Raw genomic sequence first — 24,765 nt, 5'->3', positions numbered from 1 at the left:
AGAACGGTAAGGCGAAAAAATTATTCAGGTTTCAGAAAAGCTAAATGGCAGGTGAGAAAAGGTACAGAGAAAAGGTATGAAGTAGGACGGTTATAGAAACTTTGACATCTATGGGGAGGGAAGTTTCAGGACAGTCTTCATAATTCTGGCTATTCTTTCCGACTCTTCTCTTTCGGGAATAAGATCTTGAGTGAGTCTGTCCTTCTCTCCTCGAGCTCAACACATATATACACTACGTAGTCCGTCCACTGGCTTTCTACATCACAACTCTTCTTATGTCACATAGATTTTCCTCTTTTCGGTGAAGTGAACCACAATAACAACAAAAACAACATTAGAGAACTTTAACCCCTCCTGTACCATGACGCTTTTTCATATTCAATTTGCTTACTATTTTGTGCTTTTATACAGCGTCAGAAACTTATATGGGATATTAGAATAGTGAAGACTGTGGCCATTAATCTTCTGACCTCCATAGACCCTTCCTAATGCCAATAAAATCGTCTAATCACACCCAAAGCTCAAGGTAGAAATGGGTCCCAGTACTGAAGGAGTTAAAAGAACAGACTTATTTATAGATACGAATAATAAATAGGTAGATATGATTTCTTGCACCTTCCATTACTTTATATTCTTACGTTAACACTCACACTAGTTGTCCCAGACTATTGGCTAACTCAATTTGAATTTTAAAGGAACTGGCAATCAAGTTGGCCTTTTTTAAGTATTTTTATTGCCTTTTACCCGGCTTCCCCCTTGCATAAAAAAATAGTAGCATCAGAAATAGTAGTAGTTGTACATATTGCTGGTATTGATAATCTCTAACTGTAGAGGCAATAGTGGCACATAATAATACTAAACTATTTTCATGTTGGTATGTATAGGTTCGCGTGCACTAACAAGCTCATACACTCACGAACGAGACCACTCCTGAATGTATATCGTGTGGTGCGCTGGTAGGAACTACGTTGATATATGGCGGTGTTACTTAAACCTCCTGTGGCTTCCTATACTTCTGATTGAAGGTGCAGTGAAAGAGAAACACGTATAGATTTTTTTTTTTACCTCGTGTGTACGTAACTAGTAGGAGCGTGTATAGCAGTGTAATTCAAGGCTCACGTGTCTTTCCTCTTCGTAGCGAGCGGCAGATTTTTTTTTTTGTAATTTACTTGGACACACGATCGATCTTGTGGCAGCAGTAGCGGGGCTCCAGTTCCAGTCTGCACATCGGCAAGCCTCGGGTATATATTAATTAAGGATCGGAATGGTGAATCCTTAATTAATGTGTGGCGAAATGCGAAGCTGATGACATTTTATTGATCCGTCACCTTCATTCACCCTTCCGAGACGCGACACGATACCCCGTCAGTTCTAATTGTTTAGCGCGAAATAAAAGTGTTTCATGTCGCTTACAATGGCTGGGGTGTTTGAAAAATGGGCTTTACGTGCGTGTTTCATATAGAGGCATTTCCCAGTGCTGGCTATCGAGGTTTTACTAACAACATAAATGCGCCTCTCAGCTTTTATGACGAAACAGGTGAAACAGACAGATGGTGAAAAGTGAAGAGTTTGGACAGAGGAAGACAACAAATAAGAAAATTAAGGAAAGTAGAAGAATGAAAGCTTGTGAGTGACCACTTTTCTATCTTTAAATGATTATTGACTTCGATATTAAGAGCGTTTTAAGCCTTCTTTGAGTGTAATTACTAGGGATCTTCTTGCGTAAGATTTATTTTTACATAATGCAAGTGTGACCCGGCTATACCATCTCCAGTCCTAAAAATCACGACTTCTTGCTCTATCTACGTTGTTTATAGCTGAACTCCAATTACTGAATTTCTCCTTGATATTCGAGTCAAGCTGCGTGTTCTATTGTACGTGCTTCCTTGCATGTCCTGGCCTTCCTTCTGGTAGTAAGAGATGGGGAAGCTACGTTAAGTGGGATCAGTAAGAGCACCCTCGGAAGCTCAATATGGCTCAATATAAGATAGGAAGTAGTAATCTGCTAAGAACACGCTGTGAAACTAAGAAGAGGGATTAAGACAACAGATTTTAATTTCTTTAGTACTGGGATGCATTTTTACCATGAATTTTGGGTATGATTAGATGCTTTTATTAGGAAGGGTCTATGGAGGTCAGAAGATTAATGTAGAGTCTTCACTATTCTAATTTCCACATAAGTTTCTGAAGCTGTATAAAATCACCAAATGGTAATCAGAAAAAAAACACGTCATGGTACTGAAGGGGTTAAGAAAATAAGGAAAGTAATCGAACAAAAATTAGCTTAATAGACATGAATGTTTTGAGACCATTGGTTTCTTCACTCACGCGTCATGTTGATAGTGACGCTCGTGTCCAGAGGCTGCGTGATGTTGTTGTTGGTGGCGCGGCAGGTGAAGGTAGCGTCCAGGAACTTCCGCGACAGGTTATCAAGGTGAAGCAGGTTTCTTACTTGGCCGCGATGGTCCACCGTGTAGGAGTCTTCCACTAGCCGGCCGTCCCTCAACCACACCAACGTAGGGGAAGGGCGGCCTGGCGTGGGAAGAGTGAGATGCACCCTTTGAATCTTGGGTTAGTGTATAATTTACCTAGTTCTTATTTACCTTTGTAAATTTGGAATAGGGTCAGTAGGGGTGGTAGTGAGGCAAGCTCGTTGTGTTATGTCTTTTTAACACTACATTATACATGTTTGTGTGTTTTGTTTGTATTTTCTTCACTTCTATGATCCGTCGCTCTGTTTGAATAACTAATTTTACACATCATCTTCCTCCTTCCTCCTCATTCTACTTTTCTTATTTCTCTTCCTCTGTCCTTGTGTGTGTGTGTGTGTGTGTGTGTGTGTGTGTGTGTGTGTGTGTGTGTGTGTGTGTGTGTGTGTGTGTGTGTGTGTGTGTGTGTGTGTGTGTGTGTGTGTGTGTGATTTTTTTCCCTTCATAATAAGATTCTCTCAATTTTTACATTTTACATTAATTTCTTTTCATCGTCCTTTCCTTACCTAGAAAAAAACTCATTAATTTCATTGTAATTTGAAGGCATTAATGCTGTAATGCAATTCTATATTCAGAGAGGATGACTCCCCGGCACACGGTTATGTAAACTAGATGACATTTGCAATGCACTAGTAACAGAATTCCTTGACGGTGCTGTGCCAAAGGTCCCTCCCTCGCGTTGGAATGCTACGATCAGCTATTCGAAAAGTGGAAGAAAACAAAACAGGACAAGCAAAAGAAAAAGAAAGCGTATGAAAAAAAAAAAACGTCATATTCAAGTTGAGGTGTTTGAAGGGACTCACCTCCTATAGTCTTGCAGGTGAGGATGACTCTTCCCCCCTCCAGGTATGGTCCCGCTGTGCCCGCCACCACGGAGCCGCTCTCGTCCGTGACCACAGGCGGTGAGGGAGGCACTGCCCGTGAGACGGGGTGTTTAGTGTTCGTTCTCTTATTGATCTCTCACGACACAATTTTCTTAACTATCACTTAGTGAATGGAGAGGGAGAAAGATTCAAATGATGAAATGTCCACACACACACACACACACACACACACACACACACACACACACACACACACACACACACACACACACACACACACACACACACACACACACACACACGTGTTGTGCCTCACCAATGACAGCCAGGTGGACGGTGGATGTCTTGGAAGGCCCGTGCTCGTAGTCCACCCTGCAGCGGTAGGTGTCCTGGTCACTGGGCCGCACAGGCCGCACACGCAGGCTGGGAGGCGTCAGCTTCAGGTCAAACTGCGCCCTCTGGCCGAACACTGTCTCATCGCTCCAGTGACGACCCCCCGTCTGCCTCTGGTCGTAGCTGTAGAAATTTCACAATGGGTCGTTACACAAAAGGAGTGTGTGTGTGTGTGTGTGTGTGTGTGTGTGTGTGTGTGTGTGTGTGTGTGTGTGTGTGTGTGTGTGTGTTTGTTTGTTTGTTTGTTTGTTTGTTTGTCAAAAGGTACTCGGCAAAAACAACTTTTTCACTCTCTATCCAGTATATTAGAGACTCGGTGTTACTGATGATAGGGTTATAAAATTTCAAAAGCTTTAATCTGACATGGTGTTAGTTGCAGTATAAACCATTTATTAACCAAAGCACATGATGCCACATGAATAGTTTGTGCAGAGGTAATCCTTTGGAATCATCGTCAGATAACTCGTTTAGACAATGTATTGACATCAGCTTCCGGTTTCCCTCCTTCCTGACGGGCTGGCGGGAGGTTGACGAGGCATTCAGCTTCACTCCGGGACATAGAAATAGTCAGTGAGTGTGCCGGTAGTGCGTGTAGCGGAGGACAAACTCAGACAATAATGGCTTTGCCTGAGTTAGAATTTTCCAAATTCCCAGTATTTCAGACACCTGCCTCTAGAATGTTGAGTGCCTAATTTTCGTTGTTTTTGGACCGTCTTTAGAATGAAGAGGAATTTCACTACATGCAATGGTATTAATATACTTTTATTGTGAACTATGAAGAGCAACTTGCGGCGCGGGGCACAAATCCCACTGGGCCAGTGCAGAGAGTGCCTACAAAAAAGTCCTCTTTCGACGTAAGTGGCAAGACTCTCGCCTGGTTCTTAGCGCGTCTGGGTTTACAAAGATTATCCCCTGCACTGACTCTCATTCCAAGCGGAGGCGGCGAAGCCACGGACCGGAAGAATTAAGCAGATTAAAACACCCTACTCTGGAAATGGACCATTTATATAATATATATGTATATATGTATGTGTGCATATGTGTATATATATGAGAAAATAGTGTTACGAGGAGCGTGACGGGCAGCGATGGACAGCTGGTGATCAAGAGGCTGTTCAGAAATTAAGGTAATTAGACTCTCTCTGTGGTAGTGCCTTGCCACACAGTACCTTATACTTTGGTCATACCTTTGTACATCTCACTTGTACACATCGACGCCTCTCTCTCAATATTGCGGTGTTTGCAAACTTTAAGATGATTTCTCATACCCCGAGGTAAAAGTGCAGCCACGGTATTCTGAAGTGCTCGCCGCAAGTCTTCGGGCGACCCTAGCGAAATTGACTTATTGGGGAAAGATAAACGTAATAGCATCAGCATACAAGGTACGTGTGTATAATTCTTCTCTGTTGCCCCTGCCATGGTGTTGCGTCACGTCATGTTTTGCTATCAAGCCATTTCGTCCCAGTTTCGCTTCTCCCCGTACCGTTTTTTTCTGAATTTTGTGTCTGCCGAGGAAATGTTATAAGATAACAGAGAATGTTTTGTTGGGATCGGTGAGGAGGGTGAACAATTCGATCCTGTTAGTTAGGTAAGGTTTTTCACTTAAAAGGACATGCGTGTTTGCGCTGACTTAAACTTGTGATCGTCGAGATATCATACGGAATTTTTTCAACAATTTTTATAATTTCGTAAACATTTCGTCATATTCTAAAGTATGAGACTTCATAAATTTGGCAAGAAGCACGTTTCAGTAAATATGGAAATCTAATTTTTATGCTTCAGTTATTGAAGTCTTGAGGCAAAGATTACATATCACGGTTATATATATATATATATATATATATATATATATATATATATATATATATATATATATATATATATATATATATATATATAACTTATGAATATAATAATACAGTTTCCTGTACCCTCAGTGATTTAAAGGGAGTGGGAGGAGATGAGGCGGGAGATGGAAAGATGAGATTGAAAGGTTTGGAGCCAAAACTTGGCAGAGATTGGCACAGTGCCCGACTTATGGAGGTGGCTGAGGGAGGCCCTTGCGTAGCAGAGAAATTGCATCTGGATATATATATATATATATATATATATATATATATATATATATATATATATATATATATATATATATATATATATATATATATATATGTAGCAAAAAATCGTGAGAGATTGGATAGAATTTTCGACAACCGCACCTTCCATGTTGAGAGATAACTGAAAAAGACAGTGGCCAGATTACAAGAGTGGAATGTGACAATAGCGTTATTACAGTGTTATGCTTGTGTTGCCGTGGTTGGCGTCGGTGTGAGGGAAATAGTGGGAGGATGTCGAGGTCGTTTGTTTTCCAGTTGGTTAGAAATGTTGTGTGTTAATTTGTGGAAAGATTTAATTTTGATAGCAGGAATATTAGCAGCAGCAGCAGCAGCAGCAATGGACGTTGTTATTACCGGTGGTGTAGTTCATGGGTCGTGGTGGTTTGAGGCAACACCGTGGCATGTTATGTGGATGCAAATCGTAATACCAGCGACACGTGCAGCGATGTCACTGTTTCCTCATTCCCCGCGGAGGCAGCGGTGGTGTTGATGGCCTTTGGTTATGTGGGGCTCTGATTAATTATATTGCACACGTGCCTTTTTCTGCACTCGCCTCGTGTCCTGCGGCGCAACACTCAACAGTTATCGCAAATTTCGTTAGGTCTGATTGAACGCGTATTTCTAAAACAGCTTTGTTAGCAATTTTCCTCCAGGAAGTTAATTTAATACGCCTTGTTGTGCAGCGCCATTCCAATAGATGAAAATGCCATCGCTGTGGATTAACGAGGCGGGCCGTCAAAACTGTAATTTCACATGTTCTGAGTTTTATCAATGGCTTCCTGGTTGAGTTGTTCAGTTTCCCTCTTTTCTGTTCCTTTTTTCATTAGATTTTAGATTACTGAGTATCGAGCGTGTTGAAGTGCCACCGTCAGAGTGGTAAACATCAACGACTACTTTCCAGCTTTAATTATGCAACATTCCCTAGGCGAATTGCTCCAGACAAGAAAGGAAGAATAGTAACGTCAGCCTCGATTTGCAAGATTAATTATTGTATCTAAGAGGTAATCCATGTACACTGTTATGTTCCAATCAGTGTTCACCCAGCAGGGAATAAGGTGCAGATTATAAGCCGAACACCTGCGATATTTCAGTTCGTCAACCGCATTAAGAAGTTCCAAGCAAGTATCACATTTTATAGGGCCTAATATCCCTTAAGTATTGTGGGAAGTGGTTCTGTGGTGGAATCAAAGAGGCTGAAAATGAGATTGTATTCGTTTTCTAGACGTGAAGTCAGAACGGTGAGTCTTTTTTTTTTAGCGTCTCCATCTCTTTCACTGTCTCTCTCCCTCTCTCTCTTTCGGTCTAACTCTCACAACAGTAGAGTACCAATTCTCCGGCGCACTTCTACTGTATATAATATCCAGAAGCGTCAAGAAAAAGTTATACCAATTCCGACAGGTGTTTGTTTAATGATGCTTTATGAACGGCTGTGTTTCTGCCTCTCGTTGTTTCCAGGGGGTGTCTATTTTTGTCGCAGGAATGTCGCTATAGAAGTGTTGTGTTCGAGGCATCACTGGCGAGCCTCCCCAACGCAGCTCTGGGTTTATTTGTTTAGTGTAAATGTGCGTGTGTGTGTGTATCTCGGGGAGCATTAGCGAGAGAGAGAGAGAGAGAGAGAGAGAGAGAGAGAGAGAGAGAGAGAGAGAGAGAGAGAGAGAGAGAGAATGTTCGGCTTTAATTTTGTTCTCACATAATTATTTCCGTCTGTGTTTCATGACTGATGTTTAAATCGTTACTCACACACTCTCTCTCTCTCTCTCTCTTTCTTTCTTTCTTTCTTTCTTTCTTTCTTTCTTTCTCTTTCTTTCTTTCCTTTCTTTCTTTCTTTCTTTCTTTCTTTCTTTCTTTCTTTCTTTCTTTCTTTCTTTCTTTCTTTCTTTCTCTTTCTCTCTCTTTCTCTCTCTCTCTCTCTCTCTCTCTCTCTCTCTCTCTCTCTCTCTCTCTCTCTCTCTCTCTCTCTCTCTCTCTCTCTCTCTCTCTCTCTCTCTCTCTCTCTCTCTCTCTCTCTCTCTCTCTCTCTCTCTCACACACACACACACACACACACACACACACACACACACACACACACACACACACACACACACACACACACACACACACACACACACACACACACACACACACACACACACACACACACACACACACACACACACACATTATCAATATTGCAGAGCGTCTGAATGTATCGAGCTTTATGATGATAAGTAATGATGATAGCATTTGTACTACTAATAATACTACGAATGCTTTTACTATTGCTGTTACTACTTCTAATACTATTCTAATATTGTTGCTGCTGTTGCATTATTGTTGTGGTGATAGTAGGAACATCAACAACATGAATAGTATTTTATTTATTAGTTGGTGGTGGTAGTTGTAGCATTAGTTGTGCAATACTGCTACGTAGATTTAATGCCTTTAGTACTGGGACGCATTTTGAGTATGATTAGACAGTTTTATTTACATTGGGAGAGGTTTATTGAGGTCAGAAGATTAATGGCCAGAATTTTCATTATTTTAATCCCCACATACGTTTCTGAAGCTGTATATAATTGTTAAATATTAAATAGAGTGAATATAAAAATGCGTCATAACACTGAAGGGGTTAAACATTCACGTCTCTGTTTCCCCCTGCCTGCTCTTAAAAAAAGGCTAAAAAAAAATCAAGGACAACGTGGTGTTCTTTTCCTTTTCCTGTAAATTTTTCGCACTACATTCAAAACGAGAAAAGAAAAATCCAGCTGAACTGTCTCAATGTTCCTGAATGTAAACAAAGTGGACAGGACGGTGACAAGAGTGAACTTCTGCAGGAAAAAGTGTCTTGGATTTTGTGAAAAGAAGCTGAGACACAAAGGGAGGAGATAAGTTTTGCACGCTTGTAGGAGTTAAACCTGAAATGCGTCTGAGTGAAGATGGTTTTGTATTAATGAAAGCTGAGGTGTGAGGGAGACGCAGAGTGATAAAGAAGATAGTCTTTGGTAGTGGAAAGGAAAATAGACTCAGGGCAGTGTGAATAGAAATATAGTCAGGTTTAGAAGTTTATATATATTTGGCTTAGAAGTAATAACTGGAGCCTTTGGTAGTGGAAAGGAAAATAAACTCAGGGCAGTGTGTATAGAAATATAGTCAGGATAGGAAGTATACTTTTGGCTAGAAGTATGAAGTGGAGGCTTTGGTAGTGAAAAAGTAAAGTCTTGGAAGTGAGAGAAGTGAATCCTTGATAGTGAAAAGCGAATTCTTGAATCTTGATAGTGGAAAAATGAAACCTTGATAGTGAAAATGAGACTTTGGTTGTAAAAAAAAAAAAAAAGCTGAAATAGAAATTAATGATTGCCATGGAATGATAGACAGCCTGACAAAGGAAGGTCGGGTGCTTGTGTTCATTATCACTCGAGTACAAAGGTAGGAAACAATGCATTGGTGGAGTAATTAACACTGATACACTAACCTGACGAATTAAAACAGTGAATAGTGTAGCAAACGAATGTCAAGATAAATGAATTAATAAGAAGTCGACGAGTGGAAGCAGTGACAGAATTGAATGCATAGGAAGACTGATAAAATAACGGAGGGTGATGAACAGACAGACAGACAGACAGATAGACAGACAGACAGACAGACAGACAGACAGACAGACAGACAGACAGACTAGGTAAAGGCAATGTATTGAGTGAGGGAAGTGCCATCGGGTGAAAATCGTTCCATAAAATAATCATGACTAAAAATGTAGGAACTGATAAAAGCACTGAATTAAATCAAATAAAGCAAAATATGAAAGGAGGAAAAAGATGCTGAATATTTTAAAAAAGAGGTATAAAATGTCTTAAATGTTTAGAAAGACGAGTAAGCGTGTCATGAAGAAAATAGTTCGTGGAAGGGGAACAAAGAAGAAAGAAACAAAACAGACGAGAGAGAGAGAGAGAGAGAGAGAGAGAGAGAGAGAGAGAGAGAGAGAGAGAGAGAGAGAGAGAGAGAGAGAGAGAAAGAAAGGAAGCTGTGTTATTACATTAAGAAGAAAAAAAAAAACAGTGAAGAGATGCGTCGCTGAAACAAAGGAGGAATGATGGGAGGCGGGAGGAGGTAGTGTCTAAAAATCTCAGCATAATTAGACTTTATTCTGGAGGGACGTGAATGATGTGCGACGAAAAGTAGGAGCCCAAGTTTGAGTAGTGATTTAAGGCCTTAGTGGGAAGGTGGGAGAAGACGGGGAGGGACACATTGAGAGGAAGTGAAGAGTGTGTGAAGAGAATTTTTTTTTTTCTTATTATTTTTCAGCGGTTGTCAAGTATGAAATGAAGAGAAGCGGTGCGGAAATGACAGTCTACTCGAAGTATTTTAGGTCCGTGTTCAGAAACGTTTTGATTTTTCACCATTACTATTTTTCAAGGCCACAGAGATGATTAGCGGGGTTTTCAAGAGTGTTTTTTTTTTTACCGTTGATATTGTAAAATCTTGTCATTCTTCCTTTAGAATCGTCAAGACGCCCTAAAAATCTCTTATAAATTTGAATAAAGCCTTTTGAATAAGTGAAGAGTAAGCATAGAAGTGTTTGAGAATATGAGCCTTAGTGAAATGGCAACGTTTTCCTATTTTGATACAATGGTGGTTGGGGAATGAATGCAAGGATAGTGAGAAAATGGAAACGTTTGAAAGCTTTAAGTTAATTACACTATGCTGGAAGAGATGACTTTATAGTTATGCAAGAAGAGTACTTGTTGTGTTCGAGTAAATACACTGATGATACCTTGAGATAGATTGTATATGTTAACCTTTTCAGTACTGGGACACATTTTTACCTTGAGATTTGCCTACGAATAGACCATTTTCTTGACATTAGGATGGGTTTACAGATGTCAGAAGATAAATAGCCAATTTTCACTATATTAATCCCCCACATGAGTTTCTGAAGCTGTATAAAATCACCAAATGGTAAGAAGAATGAATATGGAAATTCGTCCTGAAGGGGTTGAAGTAAGAGAATAGAAGTAAATGACAACAAACACAGATGTGGAGGGAATTTTTTGTTGTAAAAGTTAGGATGTAAAGAGAAGAAACTGGTCCAATCTTGATGTATTTGTTTTAAAAGGAGATAAAATGAAGTTACTGCTCTGTCTCGATTTGCCTTCCAGGAGAGTGGACAATACACTGGTCCTAGAAGATTTTAAGGGTGCCAATTTACCTGCCAATTTACCTGCTCGACTTGTCCGAGGCACAGTACATAAAAAGGAATCTCTCTAACTCGGCCAACAACGTAACATTACCCTCCGTCTTTCTTTCAAGTCCACGGACCATCTATTCTTACTGTATCAAATTAAGGAGAGATTAACCAGGTGAGTCACTATGAGAATTACTTTGGACGTAACAATATCAAAATAAAACTCGACGAGAAGAGTTTGATAAGTTTAAGAAGTTTCTGATGCGTAATATCTCTTCGTCCACTTTCCTTTTCATTAATCATATAGTGCCACCTGATTAGTATTTTGCAAAACTATTTATCTTTTGAACTTTTTTTATTTTGTAATCTCAGTTGTCAATAATTTCTCTTCGACCACTTTTTTTTTGTAATAATCATATATTGTCACTTGATTAGTATTTTATAACGCTATATATCTAATGAAATTTCGTTATATTTTGTCATCTCAGTCTTGCAAGTAAAATAAATCTATTGTCAATAATTTTTCTTCGACCACTTTTTTTAATAATCATATATTGCCACTTGATTGATATTTTGCAACGCTATATATCTAATGAAATTTCGTTATATTTTGTCATCTCAGTCTTGCAAGTAAAATAAATCTATTGTCAATAATTTCTTTTCGACGACTTTCCTTTTCATTAATCATCTAGTGTTACCTGATTACTTTATTACAAAACTATATATATCTTTTGAGCTTTCTTTATTTGTCATCTCAGTTTTGCAAGTAAAATAAATCTTGAACGAATGTCTGATCTTTCACTTACCAATAATATCTCTTCGACCACTTTCCTTTTCATAAATCATGCAGTGACAGTTAATTAGTATTTTACAAGACTATATATCTTTAGAATGTCCTTTATTTTGTCATCTGAGTTTCGCAAGTAAAATAAATCTCTAGTGAACGTTTATCTTTCAGTTGTCTACCACTCTTCATTAACACTGTCACTGCGATATGCAACAATTCACACCACTAGACTCACTATGACTCTTTAATTAGCACCTCCATCAATTAAAGCGATTAAAAAGATAACATTTAACCATTTCTTATTGAGCGGGGTGTGTGGAAAAGATATGAAACCAGGAAAAAGTGTCTCAGAGTTGTTATTAATTAAGGAAACGTGGCAAACAGCAGTGAATGGGTTAATCATATAGTGTCGCTTCATTAGTATTTTATAACGCTATATATATTTTTTTATTTATACCATGTTGGCTTTCTACGGGAATTTATGGGCTGAAGAGGATACTTTTGGGGTACCTCTTATATAAAAAGACCACCCGCTAGGAAACTGTTGCCCCGAGTGAGGAAGCCCAACCTACACTCGGACCGTGGACTGGATTCGAACCCGTGCGCTTGGAGATCCCTCGGACCCCAAAGCACGCATGGTTGTCATCTTAGTTTTGCAAGTAAAATAAATCAATTGTCAATCATTTCTCTTCGGCCTTTTCATTTATCATACAGTGCCACCTGATTCATATTTTAAAAAGCCTTATATCTTGTGAACTTTCCTTTTATTTTGTCATGTCAGTTTTGCAAGTAAAATACATCTCTAAGGAACGTTTGATCTTTCAGTTGTCAATCAGGTGGTAAGGTTCAGCGACTCGAGTGGAGAGTTTCTGAGGAAAGGTGTTTGTAGATTTATACATGACATTTATAGACCAAGTGAAGGCATACAAGACTGATGGAATGGAGGTGTGGCGAGTGTTGCAGTTTTATAGGGTGTGAGGATGGCTGCAGAGAGAGAGAGAGAGAGAGAGAGAGAGAGAGAGAGAGAGAGAGAGAGAGAGAGAGAGAGAGAGAGAGAGAGCTACATATATGATTACGATAATGAAACGGGTGTTCATTTTGAAATAAGGCACATTTTAGTTGGCAAAGTTGGAATTAAATTAAAACTTCAGATACCTTTAGAGATGGTTGAGAATGGTAAGTTTACTCATTTCTCTGTGATAGCGAGGCACGGTTGGCGCGCAATGAGAGGTAACGAAACTAAGTAGATGGTACATGGATAAAGGATTGAATATAATTACTAGCTTAGCCTTGGCAGATTGAGAAATGAGTGAGGTGCGTTGATCAAGATAGGACAACACATGTACGTTTGTCGGGGAGGAAGATTAGACGGTGGTAGACTGGCTGGAATATATGGGAACACATTATCATGCACGTAAATCTTTCCCCATCCACTTACACACAATCCACAGGGAACAATTACTATGTGCTCATGAATGACAGTGAAAGGAAATGAAGGTCAGCTTCTTCAGTACCGTGACGAGTTTTCATATTCATTCTGTTTATTATTTGGTGATTTTATACAGCTTCAGAAACTCATGTGGGGAATCAAGATGGTGAGGAGTGTAGCCATTAATCTTGTGAGCTCCATAGACCCTTCCTAATGTCAATAAAATGATCTAATCACATCTAAAACTCATGGTAAAAATGCGTCCCTCCATTTCTGGATGATCCTTTTTGACTTTCTTTTAGAGACTAGCACCTGAGTGAGCCCTAGATCGGTGAAGAAAAAGAACCTTGTAGAGTAAAGTAATACAGTAAAAAATTGAGTGAAAGAAGCAGAAAATGTAGCGTAATTAACCCCTTTTGTACCATGACGCGTTTTCATATTAATTCTGTTTACTATTTGGTGAATTTTATACAGCCTCCGAATCTTGCATTATGTGTGGGATTGAAACGGTGAAGATCTGGCCAGTAATTTTTAAACTTCCATAGATCGTTCCTAATATAAATGAAACCATCTAATCATGCCCAACACTCATACAACAAATACTTTCCAGTACTGAAAGGGTTAAGTGCTGCAGGAGTACCATAACCTGTGAATAGATGGGGAGTTATGAAATACGTACTATTGGTTCAACTTCCTGCAACAACCAAGGATGAGTTCATAGGAGTAGCGTTCCCACCATACTCTGAACTTACGGTACGAGTTTATTGAAGTGGCTGCAGGGAGGACAGACTTAATAAGGTCGGGGGGTCGGCACTTTAGAAGATATATTAAAGTAATGAAGAAATTAATAAAGGGAAATTTTCTGAGAATGAAAATGCTTGGATATATGCTCGAGGGAGGATAAATAACCATCTTTTTTTTTTTCTGTCTTTTCTGTGTCTCCTCTTAACTTTCCTCCTCTCCTCTGTACATTGTTACCCACATTTATAGGAGCAATATGTATTAGGGATCGTAAGGAGACTGGCTGTATTTATTTAGGAAGAAGGCGGGGCTGATTAATTAATTAGTGAGGGATGAAAAGTGCACTCGAAAACCGTCGCTAATTTGGGGTAAAGTCCATTAAGCGTTCATAAGGTAATTACCACTCCGCTAATTTAGTGAGAGATTAATCGTAGCGTGAAGCAGATGGTACGGTAGCCCGACAGTATGGTACAGCGGGTCAGAGGGGAGTGAATAGGACGGTACAGTGACACAGATGGTATGGGAGACCACGTATAGTGCCCCATAACTGACAGGGGAAAGGTACGGTACAGTGATATATGATGCATGAAACGAGGGAAGTGAAAAGGACGGTACAGTGGCACAGACGGTACAGGGAACAAATAATACAGTGCCCTATAATTGAAAGGTGAAAGGTATGTTATATTGCTATATGGTACATGAACTAGACAGTACCATGGATTAAAAAGAGATGAAAGAGACGGTACAATGACACAAAACGGTACAGGTTAAACCGTTAAGGTGAGATGGACGGTACAATGAACACCGACAAGACAGACAATCAGTACGGTACAATATGACTTGAAAGTGACAGTGCCCCAAACGAGAGAGAGAGAGAGAGAGAGAGAGAGAGAGAGAGAGAGAGAGAGAGAGAGAGAGACCAAAGAAACGGTACAATGGCAGACAGTACACAAGGTAGACGAAAAGTGCGGTGCCGTGGGAGTGAGGAGGACTGCGAGGCGAAGGGAGACGGTACAGTAAGAGGCAGCGGGTAACAAAGCTAAGTAAAGGAGGCGGTCAGTTCCCAGAGAGGCCGCCGAAACACGCCATTTGCCTCTAGACATGAAATCTCCCAAAAGTATTGACCGCGTTAACTACATTTCTTCGTGAGACGCCCAGAGAAACTTTTCTGCTTTACCCGGAAGAAGAAAAAAAAATGAGAAAAACCTCACTTGAAATAATTATTGTACGAGGAAAAATAAAAGAAGACAAGCTCGAGGCCAGGATGAATCAACACAGCTCTGAGAGAGACGTAAATAAGGAAAGAATCTTGAGAAATAGGTGGAAGTTTCAGCTCCTGTTGTTTTTGATGAGCCGAGGAAGTTTCCCTTAACTTAGTGCGTTGTGTTCACGAGCGAGCGACGGTGCAAGTGCAAACAACTTTTCCATGTAACGGCAAATTGCTTAGATGTGCAAACTCGAGAACTACACACATACAAGTCCTGTGAAGGGAAGCACTATGTATTTGTCCTCATAAAGTGGCGAGTCCTACTGAGGGAAAGGTTAGGCTGGGAAGAGAGAGAGAGAGAGAGAGAGAGAGAGAGAGAGAGAGAGAGAGAGAGAGTGGGTGGGAGGAAGGAAGAGGAATAATGTACTGGAGAAGGACTGGGAGGTAAGGAAACAGTCTCTCTCTCTCTCTCTGGTCTTGTGGGTGGAATAGAGGCTAAGAGAGAGACGAGTTTCCGTGATACACACAAGGCCTAGATGAACGTGTCGCTCGAGTGTCCGTCTTAGATTATATGGTGACAGATAACACACACACACACACACGGTCTCTCTCTCTCTCTCTCTCTCTCTCTCTCTCTCTCTCTCTCTCTCTCTCTCTCTCTCTCTCTCTCTCTCTCTCTCTCTCTCTCTCTCTCTCTCTCTCTCTCTCTCTCTCTCCCAGCAGTTCCATTACTCTTCGTCGCTATCCAATTTTTTCCCTCTCCCTTTATACAGCTTCTTATTTTTTTTCCCCGGGAAGGGTGGAGGCCGCGCCCTTAGCCGGGATAAGAACCCTCTAGGCACGGTACTACTGGACGTATTCCCCTCTACCCCTCCCTCTCCCCTCTCTTCCCCTTTCCTTCTCTTCCCCGCTACTCATCCCCTTGGTAAGTCTGGACGCTTTGCTTTTTTTTCCTCCTCGTCGTCTTTGTAGTGTGTGTTTGTCTGTCTGTCTGTCTGTCTGTCTGTCTGTCTGTCTGTCTGTCTGTTTGTCTGTCTGTTTGTATGTCGTGTTGGTGCTTTAATATGTTCCAGATTCATGCTTTTGGTTTTTTTATTATGTTTTTTTTTTTTTATCATTTTGTCGTGTAAGTGTTTGGCGATCTCGTTTTGTTTTCTCTGCGTGTCTGGTTCTCTCTCTCTCTCTCTCTCTCTCTCTCTCTCTCTCTCTCTCTCTCTCTCTCTCTCTCTCTCTCTCTCTCTCTCGTGCGGTTTTCGGGACGAGGAGAGTGAAGGATGATGCATGAATGAATTAGTGTGTGTGTGTGTGTGTGTGTGTGTGTGTGTGTGTGTGTGTGTGTGTGTGTGTGTGTGTGTGTGTGTGTCGTAGAAGTAACCCCACACCCAAAACATGCACAGAAAACGTTACCTCCTGGAATAACACACACACACACACACACACACACACACACACACACACACACACACACACACACACACACACACACACACACACACAGGCTGGCGTGCGTTCCTGCCATCACCAAGCCCCGTCTTCGATTGCAGCAGTGCACACGGCTGGTTCTTGGTCGTGCTCGTGGTGGTGGTGGTGGTGGTGGCGGGGGAAGGAAGGGGAGAGCAAGTGGATCTGCCTCCCGCTGTCTACTGGCTTAGGCGGCGAATGAACGACCATGGAGATTACGTTACGGATAATTGCTGTAATGGTATAATGCTGCCCTCGGAGTACAAATATGATAGCGTTATTACTTGCCGGTACTTCGTTTAATGATTGTAGTAGGATAGTGATGGTATGATAGTAGAGAATATGCAGCAAACACAGTCCCAGCAGTAGCGTAAAGAATAAGGAAAGGAAGAATGTAGTAATAAGACAGAAAGGGTCAGGAATTATATGCACGATCGGAAAATTCTTTGTTAATTATTGGAGTTCTCGTAATCTATCTTTCCAGGAAGCGTCTCTCTCTCTCTCTCTCTCTCTCTCTCTCTCTCTCTCTCTCTCTCTCTCTCTCTCTCTCTCTCTCTCTCTCTGTGAATCATTGTAGATGGCACAGTTTTAAGTCACGAATCAGACTCCGTTCTTCCTGCAGGGACCGCCACTAGGGACGCCTGGGACTAATTTGTCTTAATTTTCAATGGAGCGACGAAAAGGGCCTCCCGCCGCTACCCAAATCGCATTACTGGAGAGTTACGGGGAAGAAGGATTGCGCCGAAAAATATACGGGGCTGAATGTGTAACGAAGACCACCTACCATTTTTACCTCCGTTTTGTCGTGATGGAGGTTGGCGGGCTGGGTGGGCGGGTGGGTGGCTGAGACTCTGGGTGGGTTAGTAGCGGGGAAGGAAGGGTGTGGTGGACGCCGTAGAAGATAACCTTTGGGTGGGTGCCAAATGGGGCGGCCATGACTGATGGTGGGGTCGCTCGAGGGTGTTCCCGACAGACACAGTGACGGAAAGAAGTGTAAGGCTGATGAGTAAAATAGTGAGTGTGGTATTTGTGCTGCAACGGTGAGCGGTGGTTGATGATGGCTGGATGTTGTGGCCTTTTGCGTGTGTGTGTGTGTGTGTGTGTGTGTGTGTGTGTGTGTGTGTGTGTGTGTGTTACTTTTATGAAACGTACACGTATTTTTTTGTGGGTTTCCTACACGAGGCACTAAATAAAAAGGAAAACAAAAAACTAAAAAAAGGTTAGAGAAAAATATATATGATTCGACATGGGGCGAAACAACAAATAAAAAAGACTAGAGCAGAGCGAGGGCTGCTTTATAAAGAATACATGAAAAAAAAATATTTTGTTGAAGATTTTGGAAATGAATTAGTAAACAGGGAAACAAAAAGTAGCGTACGAGGAGAGTGTGTGCAGAGAGAGAGAGAGAGAGAGAGAGAGAGAGAGAGAGAGAGAGAGAGAGAGAGAGAGAAGGGCGGTGGGGAGCGGATGAGTAGTAGGAGGAGGAAGTGAAGGAGGAAATGGAGGAGGAGGAAGGAGCGTAGAAGTGAAGCCCACCATGGAAGCTGACTCGTATCCGTCAGACCGAACTGAATTGTGTCCTTCCAGACCCACCCGCGTCTCGATCACACCACACTTGGTAAGAGAGAGAGAGAGAGAGAGAGAGAGAGAGAGAGAGAGAGAGAGAGAGAGAGAGAGAGATCCAAAAGAAGCAGAATTAATGTGGGCTATTAAGCAATGTCAGTGTTGTTATCCAGGGAAGATCTCCTTAAAGAGTGTGTCCCAACCTGAGCTAACTCGCCCACAAGCTCCCGCAGGTGGGCAGACGGTGCGGGGTGAAGGATGCATGTTGGAAGGTAAGGTGGAAGGGATTGAGCGTATAACTGAGGTATCTATTATCCTATTCACTGTTGAAATAAAACAAAGACTTAAAACACACGAGTCTTTCATTGGTGAATAGTGGTTTTAATGCAAGAAAAGCACCTTTAGGTTGTTTTCCGCCACCTGTGTAAGAGAGTAGCTTTCATGACATTTATTTAGCCTTATCTTTTACCTAACCCTGTCGGAGCTGTAAGGGGACTGGCAATCAAGTGGGACTTCTTTATTTTTTTGTTGTCTTTTGCCAGTTTTTTCCCTTTTACACACACAAAAAGGTGAGTAGTGTGGTGGGTGATCGCATCGTGTCACCGGAGAAAGAAGAAACATGGAAAGGTTCGAATAAAGACTTTACCTCCATCATGGTATTCCCGTTGCCTTCCTCACTGTTTGTCTTGATGCCCACACGATTCACGGCAATACTGTATAGATATTGTGTAATCTATCTTTGGTAACCTCCGAGTACTGTTTAACCCCTTCAGTACCAGGACGCGTTTCCATCTTCCTTCTGGTTACTATATGGTGATTTTATACAGCTTCGGGAACTTATGTAGGGATTAAAATAGTGAAGACTGTGAACATTAATCTTCTGACCCCCATAGACCCTTTTTAATGTTAATGAAACCGTGTAATCATACCCAAACTCAAGGTAGAAATGCATTCCAGTGAAGAAGGGGTTAATATTGATTTGTCATGTTAATATATCAGCTGGCAGAATATTTAAATTGCTTTTAGAGAACAATTAACAAGTAGTGGAGGCCGTGGGTATATTGCAGTTTATTTTCACACTCTATGTAATGAAATTCATAGTTTTGCAGTTTTACATTGTTTTCGTAATTTGCTTCCACGGAATAGTATTTCCTGTTTTTGTAAAATACTGGACATGTTTATTTAGACTTTGTGATTCAGCAGCTTTCCACGGCTGATCCGTCCTTCACCGCGCACAACTAAATCTACTCTGTGTGTGTGTGTGTGTGTGTGTGTGTGTGTGTGTGTGTGTGTGTGTGTGTGTGTGTGTGTGTGTGTGAGTGAGTGAGTGAGTGAGTGAGTGAGTGAGTGAGTGTGTGTGTGTGTGTGTGTGTGTGTGTGTGTGTGTGTGTGTGTGTGTGTGTGTGTGTGTGTTTTATCAAGATATTAAACGGCAGGTGTATTGACATGTATATCAATACTATCGAGAGAGAGAGAGAGAGAGAGAGAGAGAGAGAGAGAGAGAGAGAGAGAGAGAGAGAGAGAGAGAGAGAGAGAGCGCAAAACAAAGAAAGACAACATAAATGTACCAACGAAAGGCGTACACTACATATCAGCTTGACAGACAGTGGTTGGGCTTTACCTGTAGAAAGGAGCAGGTGCGGCGCCTCTGTACCACAACACAATATGGGCCACGTCTCCCAGGCCGCGGGTGGACAGGTCACACGGGATCTTCACTGTCTCGTTGGCAAGGACAGTGAGTTGCGCCAAAACTGCAAAAGAGAAACAGAAAGGTTAAGTTATGATAATGAGTGAAAAGATTAACCTCTTCAATACTGGGGCACATTTTTTACCTGGAGATTTGTGTACGATCAGACCATTTTATTGACATTAGGAAGGGTCTATGGAGCTCGCAAGATTAATGGCCACAGTCTTCGTAATTTTAATCTCCTACCGAAGTTTATGAAGATGTATAAAATCACCAGAGTGTAAGCACAATGAATATGGAAACGCGTCATGGTACTGAAGGAGTTAAACGTGTGAATGAACCGCTGTATTGTGAGTAAATGAAGCTTCGAATTGAGGTATCGACTGAGGAAATGTGGCAAGATGGAAGGAGTTGGTTGATGTAGTTTGGTTGGTCTATTGCGCCGTAGTGTCAGTCGAATATACATAAAAGAAGACATTTAACACACACACACACACACACACACACACACACACACACACACACACACACAGAGCTACAAAGGAAATGTGAGAAAGTGTAGAATGATTCGTGTGTATCTTATAACTGACATATTTTACGAGATTCAGATGCATTAATGAAGTGTTTGCTCTTCATTACAAATAACCCTTTGTTACAGTGACTCTTACCGACACCTACGGACGCCACTTCATCTCCCCCTCTTATAAGCATTCAGTAAAACACACCACACTCGTACACCACACAAACAAACCACTGGATGGATAATTTCTACCTAACGTCACTGAAACACAGCTTATCTACCCACGTAATCCTATATACACGAATAACAAGCACAAGTGAACAATGAGATAATGAGAGAAGATGATATAAATGACACGAAAATAGAGAGAAAAAACATATAATCTCTCTGGAGGATTCGTAGTGTGTGTGTGTGTATGTGTTTGTGTGTTTGTGTGTTTGTGTGCGTGCAGGTTTCTATCAACGGGGATTTATAAGCGGCCTTGAATCAGGAAAAAGTGGACGTTAGCATGATCCCAATAGATGAAAATCCGACAAGCCTCTCTATAGACAGACCATATACCAGCCAACCTAACGAGTTTCAATGGTTTTCGGTGCATTTTGTCGCCAAAACTCTGACCTGCCTGTGTGTGTGTGTGTGTGTGTGTGTGTGTGTGTGTGTGTGTGTGTGTGTGTGTTTTGTTTTTTATGCATAATCGTAAAAATGCCAAACTCGGAAAAAAAAGGTGAAATAGAATAAAGGTAAAACTAAACTCGCATTGTTGTTTTCCCTTACTAGAAAAAAAAAATCGAAATGCTGCGTCTGTTTTCCTGTTGTAGTGTGTGTGTGTGTGTGTGTGTGTGTGTGTGTGTGTGTGTGTGTGTGTGTGTGTGTGTGTGTGTGTGTGTGTGTGTGTGTGTTACTACTCGTTTAATTGCAACTAACTCTTCACCTGTTGGAAATACTATTAGCATTATCACCACCACCACCATCACCACCACAGTCATCATCATCACCATGGATAGTGTTGTCGTTATTGGTAGTAGTGTTAGTGGTGGTGGTGGTGGTGGTGGTGAATGTTAGTATTTGTGAGGAACAATGTACAAATTATTCACAAACCGTAAAAGTTAGGAAAAAAAAAATACGATACAAACACACACGGTAAAAATTGTAGTGTCATATCATACACACACAAGCAAAAAAATATATGAAACTGTTAATAAAAAGAAGAATAATTACTTCTCTACGTCATTAGTATACATTTTCCAGAATCAGTAACATTTTATGGCATCGAGGCTCTAATTACATTCATTATTGTTTGAGCATGCATGAATCCTTGAGCTCTCGTTGCTGAATATCGCGAGGAAGAAGAGATTTGAGGAGAGAAAAGAGATGGAGACAGGAGGAAGAAATGAATATAACTCCAACTTTCCTTGTAGAGTTGTGGAAATAGACGGCGTGCATCGAGGCGTGAGGAATGTTGAGACTGTGTTGGATAGGACATATGACACAATTATATAAGAACTAAACGGTGAAGTAGAAAGATGACGCACCGAATCTCGAAGTGACTCGACATTAAGGGGTAAAAGAAAATTGTTCGAACTTGAGATAGCGTAGGTGATAATTTGAGGAGGAGGAGGAGGAGGAGGAGGAGGAGGAGGAGGAGGAGGAGGAGGAGGAGGAGGAGAAGAAGAAGAAGAAGAAGGACGACGACGAGTAGTAGTAGTAGTAGTAGTAGTAGTAGTAGTAGTAGTAGTAGGAGGAGGAGGAGGAGGAGGAGGAGGAGGAGGAGGAGGAGGAGGAGGAGGAGGAGGAGGAGGAGGAGGAGGAGGAGGAGGAGGAGGAGGAGGAATAAAAAAAAAAAGAAAAGAACAAGAACAAGAACAAGAACGAGAACAAGAATAAGAGGAGGAGGAGGAGGAGGAGGAGGAGGAGGAGGAGGAGGAGGAGGAGGATAAGAAGAAGAAGAAGAAGAAGAAGAAGAAGACGAACAATAACAACAATAACACGGAAAACGAATCACATAGTTTTGGAGTGAAAGAAAATGGGACAATATTTTACGTCTGTGCATGTGTGTGTGTGTGTGTGTGTGTGTGTGTGTGTGTGTGTGTGTGTGTGTGTATGTATATGGCTATGATTAGATGACTTGAGCAGCCTAGGGGTCCATTACATACAGTGTCCTCAGCTCCTTTGTCTTCCCACCCCCTGCAGGCATCATCTCGACACAAGCACCAGATTATCCTCTTCAGCCCTTCTCACTTCACGTCAACCCGACACGTGGCCCGCCTTGAGCAAATGTGGAGAGTGATTATATAGTGCTGGTAGGGGTGGTGGTGGTGGTGGTGGTAGGGTATTAATGCTGGTGGCGTATGTAGTCTGATGTCATGATGAAATACAAAAAAGATAGAAAGGACATGGTAAGTTGTACCCACGAATGGCGTCTCTGCTGCAGCAAGGTTATGTTCCTTTATACCGCATGGGTGTGTGTCATTATCTTCCTGCCTTGCATTAGGTAATTGTTCCTCTTACGCTGAAAACTCACCAAGGAGTCCGCTGATATTGTTTACCAAGACCCCGTGTACTGATTAGCAAAGGGTCGATGTGTAGGAAGACTTGAGTTAGGGAATATGAGATAAGCTAGAGTTCAAATGATTTCTTCCACTCATGTTCCATAAAGTTTCTTAATTAAAGCACTTATCAACTCCTACGTGGGCTGTGTGGTGTTAATTTGCCGGAGTAAATGAGGCAACATGTGTTCTGGAACGGGATCCAATTCTTTTGTCTGTACGTGTAGGCGGGTTTTGCGGTGATGCAGTAAGGAACGAAAAATTGTGAGATTACTAATGAAGCTCTTTTTACTGGTTCAACTATTTTCCCCTTCTCTGAGCCATCCATACTTATTTTCTCCGGTGTGATGTGCCAGAGAAGGAAATATTACGTGCGAAGTTAAATTTATACAGATTAGCTGATCTATTTTGGGACTTGCCTGTTGATATGAATGGCGCTGGAATATTCGTTTAGCAGTGTTCTTATTTTCACTTGTCTGGATCAGTGGCTCTTCATCTGACGTGTTCTAAAAGGGGGACTCTCGCGTCCTTAAGCTGCCACTAGCGTACAAGTGGATTGTGGAAATCTGTGTCACTGGGAGGAGATAACCCAATATTTGAATACACCTACGCAGAAGAGCTGTGAAAATACTACAACACAGATCTCGCCTGTGCAACTGGTCATTTGCATACCTACTGGAAAAGAAGCGATTAGCATATCGTCTTATGAAATATGCATATTCCAGCTTCAAAGCCATGAGAATATAGCGCAAGCCTTAATCTGCTGCGTCGTACCTTACCCGCTGATGAATCACCTCTTGTGTCTTCTCTATTCCATTTAGAACATCGCTCAGCCTGGTAAGAGACATTGTATGTGTGTGTGTGTGTGTGTGTGTGTGTGTGTGTGTGTGTGTGTGTGTGTGTGTGTGTGTGTGTGTAATTCACCACGGTCGTCTGTTGGTCACCCAGCCAGTCATCCCCATTACGGAGCGAGCTCAGAGCACATAGACCGATCTTCGGGTAGGACTGAGACCACATCAACACACAACACACACCGGGAAAGCGAGGCCACAACCCCTCGAGTTACATCCCGTACCTATTTACTGCTAGGTGAACAGGGGCCACACATTAAGAGGCTTGCCCATTTGCCTCGCCGCTTACCGGGACTCGAACCCGGCCCTCTCGTTTGTGAGTCGAGCGTGCTAACCACTACACTACGCGGTGTGTGTGTGTGTGTGTGTGTGTGTGTGTGTGTGTGTGTGTGTGTGTGTGTGTGTGTGTTCCTTTGATACGTATAACAAGTGTACTTTTGTGTCATAAGTAGCTAACGAAAGAAAGACTTGAATGTTTGAGGCTGCTTATCAGATGAATAATACAAACAGCAAGCAAGAAGCGGAGATGGGCGGGCAGACTCACCCTCGTGCTGCAGGTGTGTTATTGAAAGCTAAAACTACTGACCCACTGTTGGATCTTCTTGATGGCATTGTGGAAAGGAATGCAACATAAGAAAGTGGAGCTGGAAGACGAGGACATAAACTTGCTTTATTTACAGAAGCACAACTGTCTGTCTTAGTGGTGTTCCTTCTCTATCGACACATGGAAAGCTCTGTAGTACTGTTGTTGCATGTAAGGAAGCAGTTCACCAGTGCAGTGCCAATGCTCTCATGGCACCTCACCAACCTCATGGCTGGTGACGGCTCGCTGTTACCAGAGTTTTGTTCTCTAATATAAACGTATTTGATAGCAACGTGTTTCTAATTGTTCTCTCTCTCTCTCTCTCTCTCTCTCTCTCTCTCTCTCTCTCTCTTTCTCTTTCTCTTTTTCTTCCCCTTCCCCCCACCCCGCCCCAAGAAACCACCAA

The 24,765-nt window shown here is 41.7% G+C and overlaps 1 protein-coding gene across 1 annotated transcript in view; it reads right to left on the bottom strand.

Annotated features, from left to right (window-relative positions):
- The window catches only part of LOC123504329 (kin of IRRE-like protein 2), a 118,476-nt gene that overhangs the window by 17,576 nt on the left and 76,135 nt on the right, over positions 1-24,765 (bottom strand). The window contains exons 2-5 of the mRNA XM_045254762.1: positions 19,794-19,923; positions 3,630-3,829; positions 3,293-3,403; positions 2,329-2,532 (exon numbers count right to left, since the gene is read on the bottom strand). Of these exons, the coding sequence (XP_045110697.1) occupies positions 2,329-2,532; positions 3,293-3,403; positions 3,630-3,829; positions 19,794-19,923 (645 nt within the window). The remainder of the gene's footprint in view (positions 1-2,328; positions 2,533-3,292; positions 3,404-3,629; positions 3,830-19,793; positions 19,924-24,765) is intronic.

The sequence above is a fragment of the Portunus trituberculatus genome, chromosome 15 (genome assembly GCF_017591435.1).
Source record: "Portunus trituberculatus isolate SZX2019 chromosome 15, ASM1759143v1, whole genome shotgun sequence".
Lineage (NCBI taxonomy): Eukaryota > Metazoa > Arthropoda > Malacostraca > Decapoda > Portunidae > Portunus > Portunus trituberculatus.
Note: the sequence above shows the minus strand (reverse complement) of the source record. Positions and strands in the feature narration are given on the sequence as shown.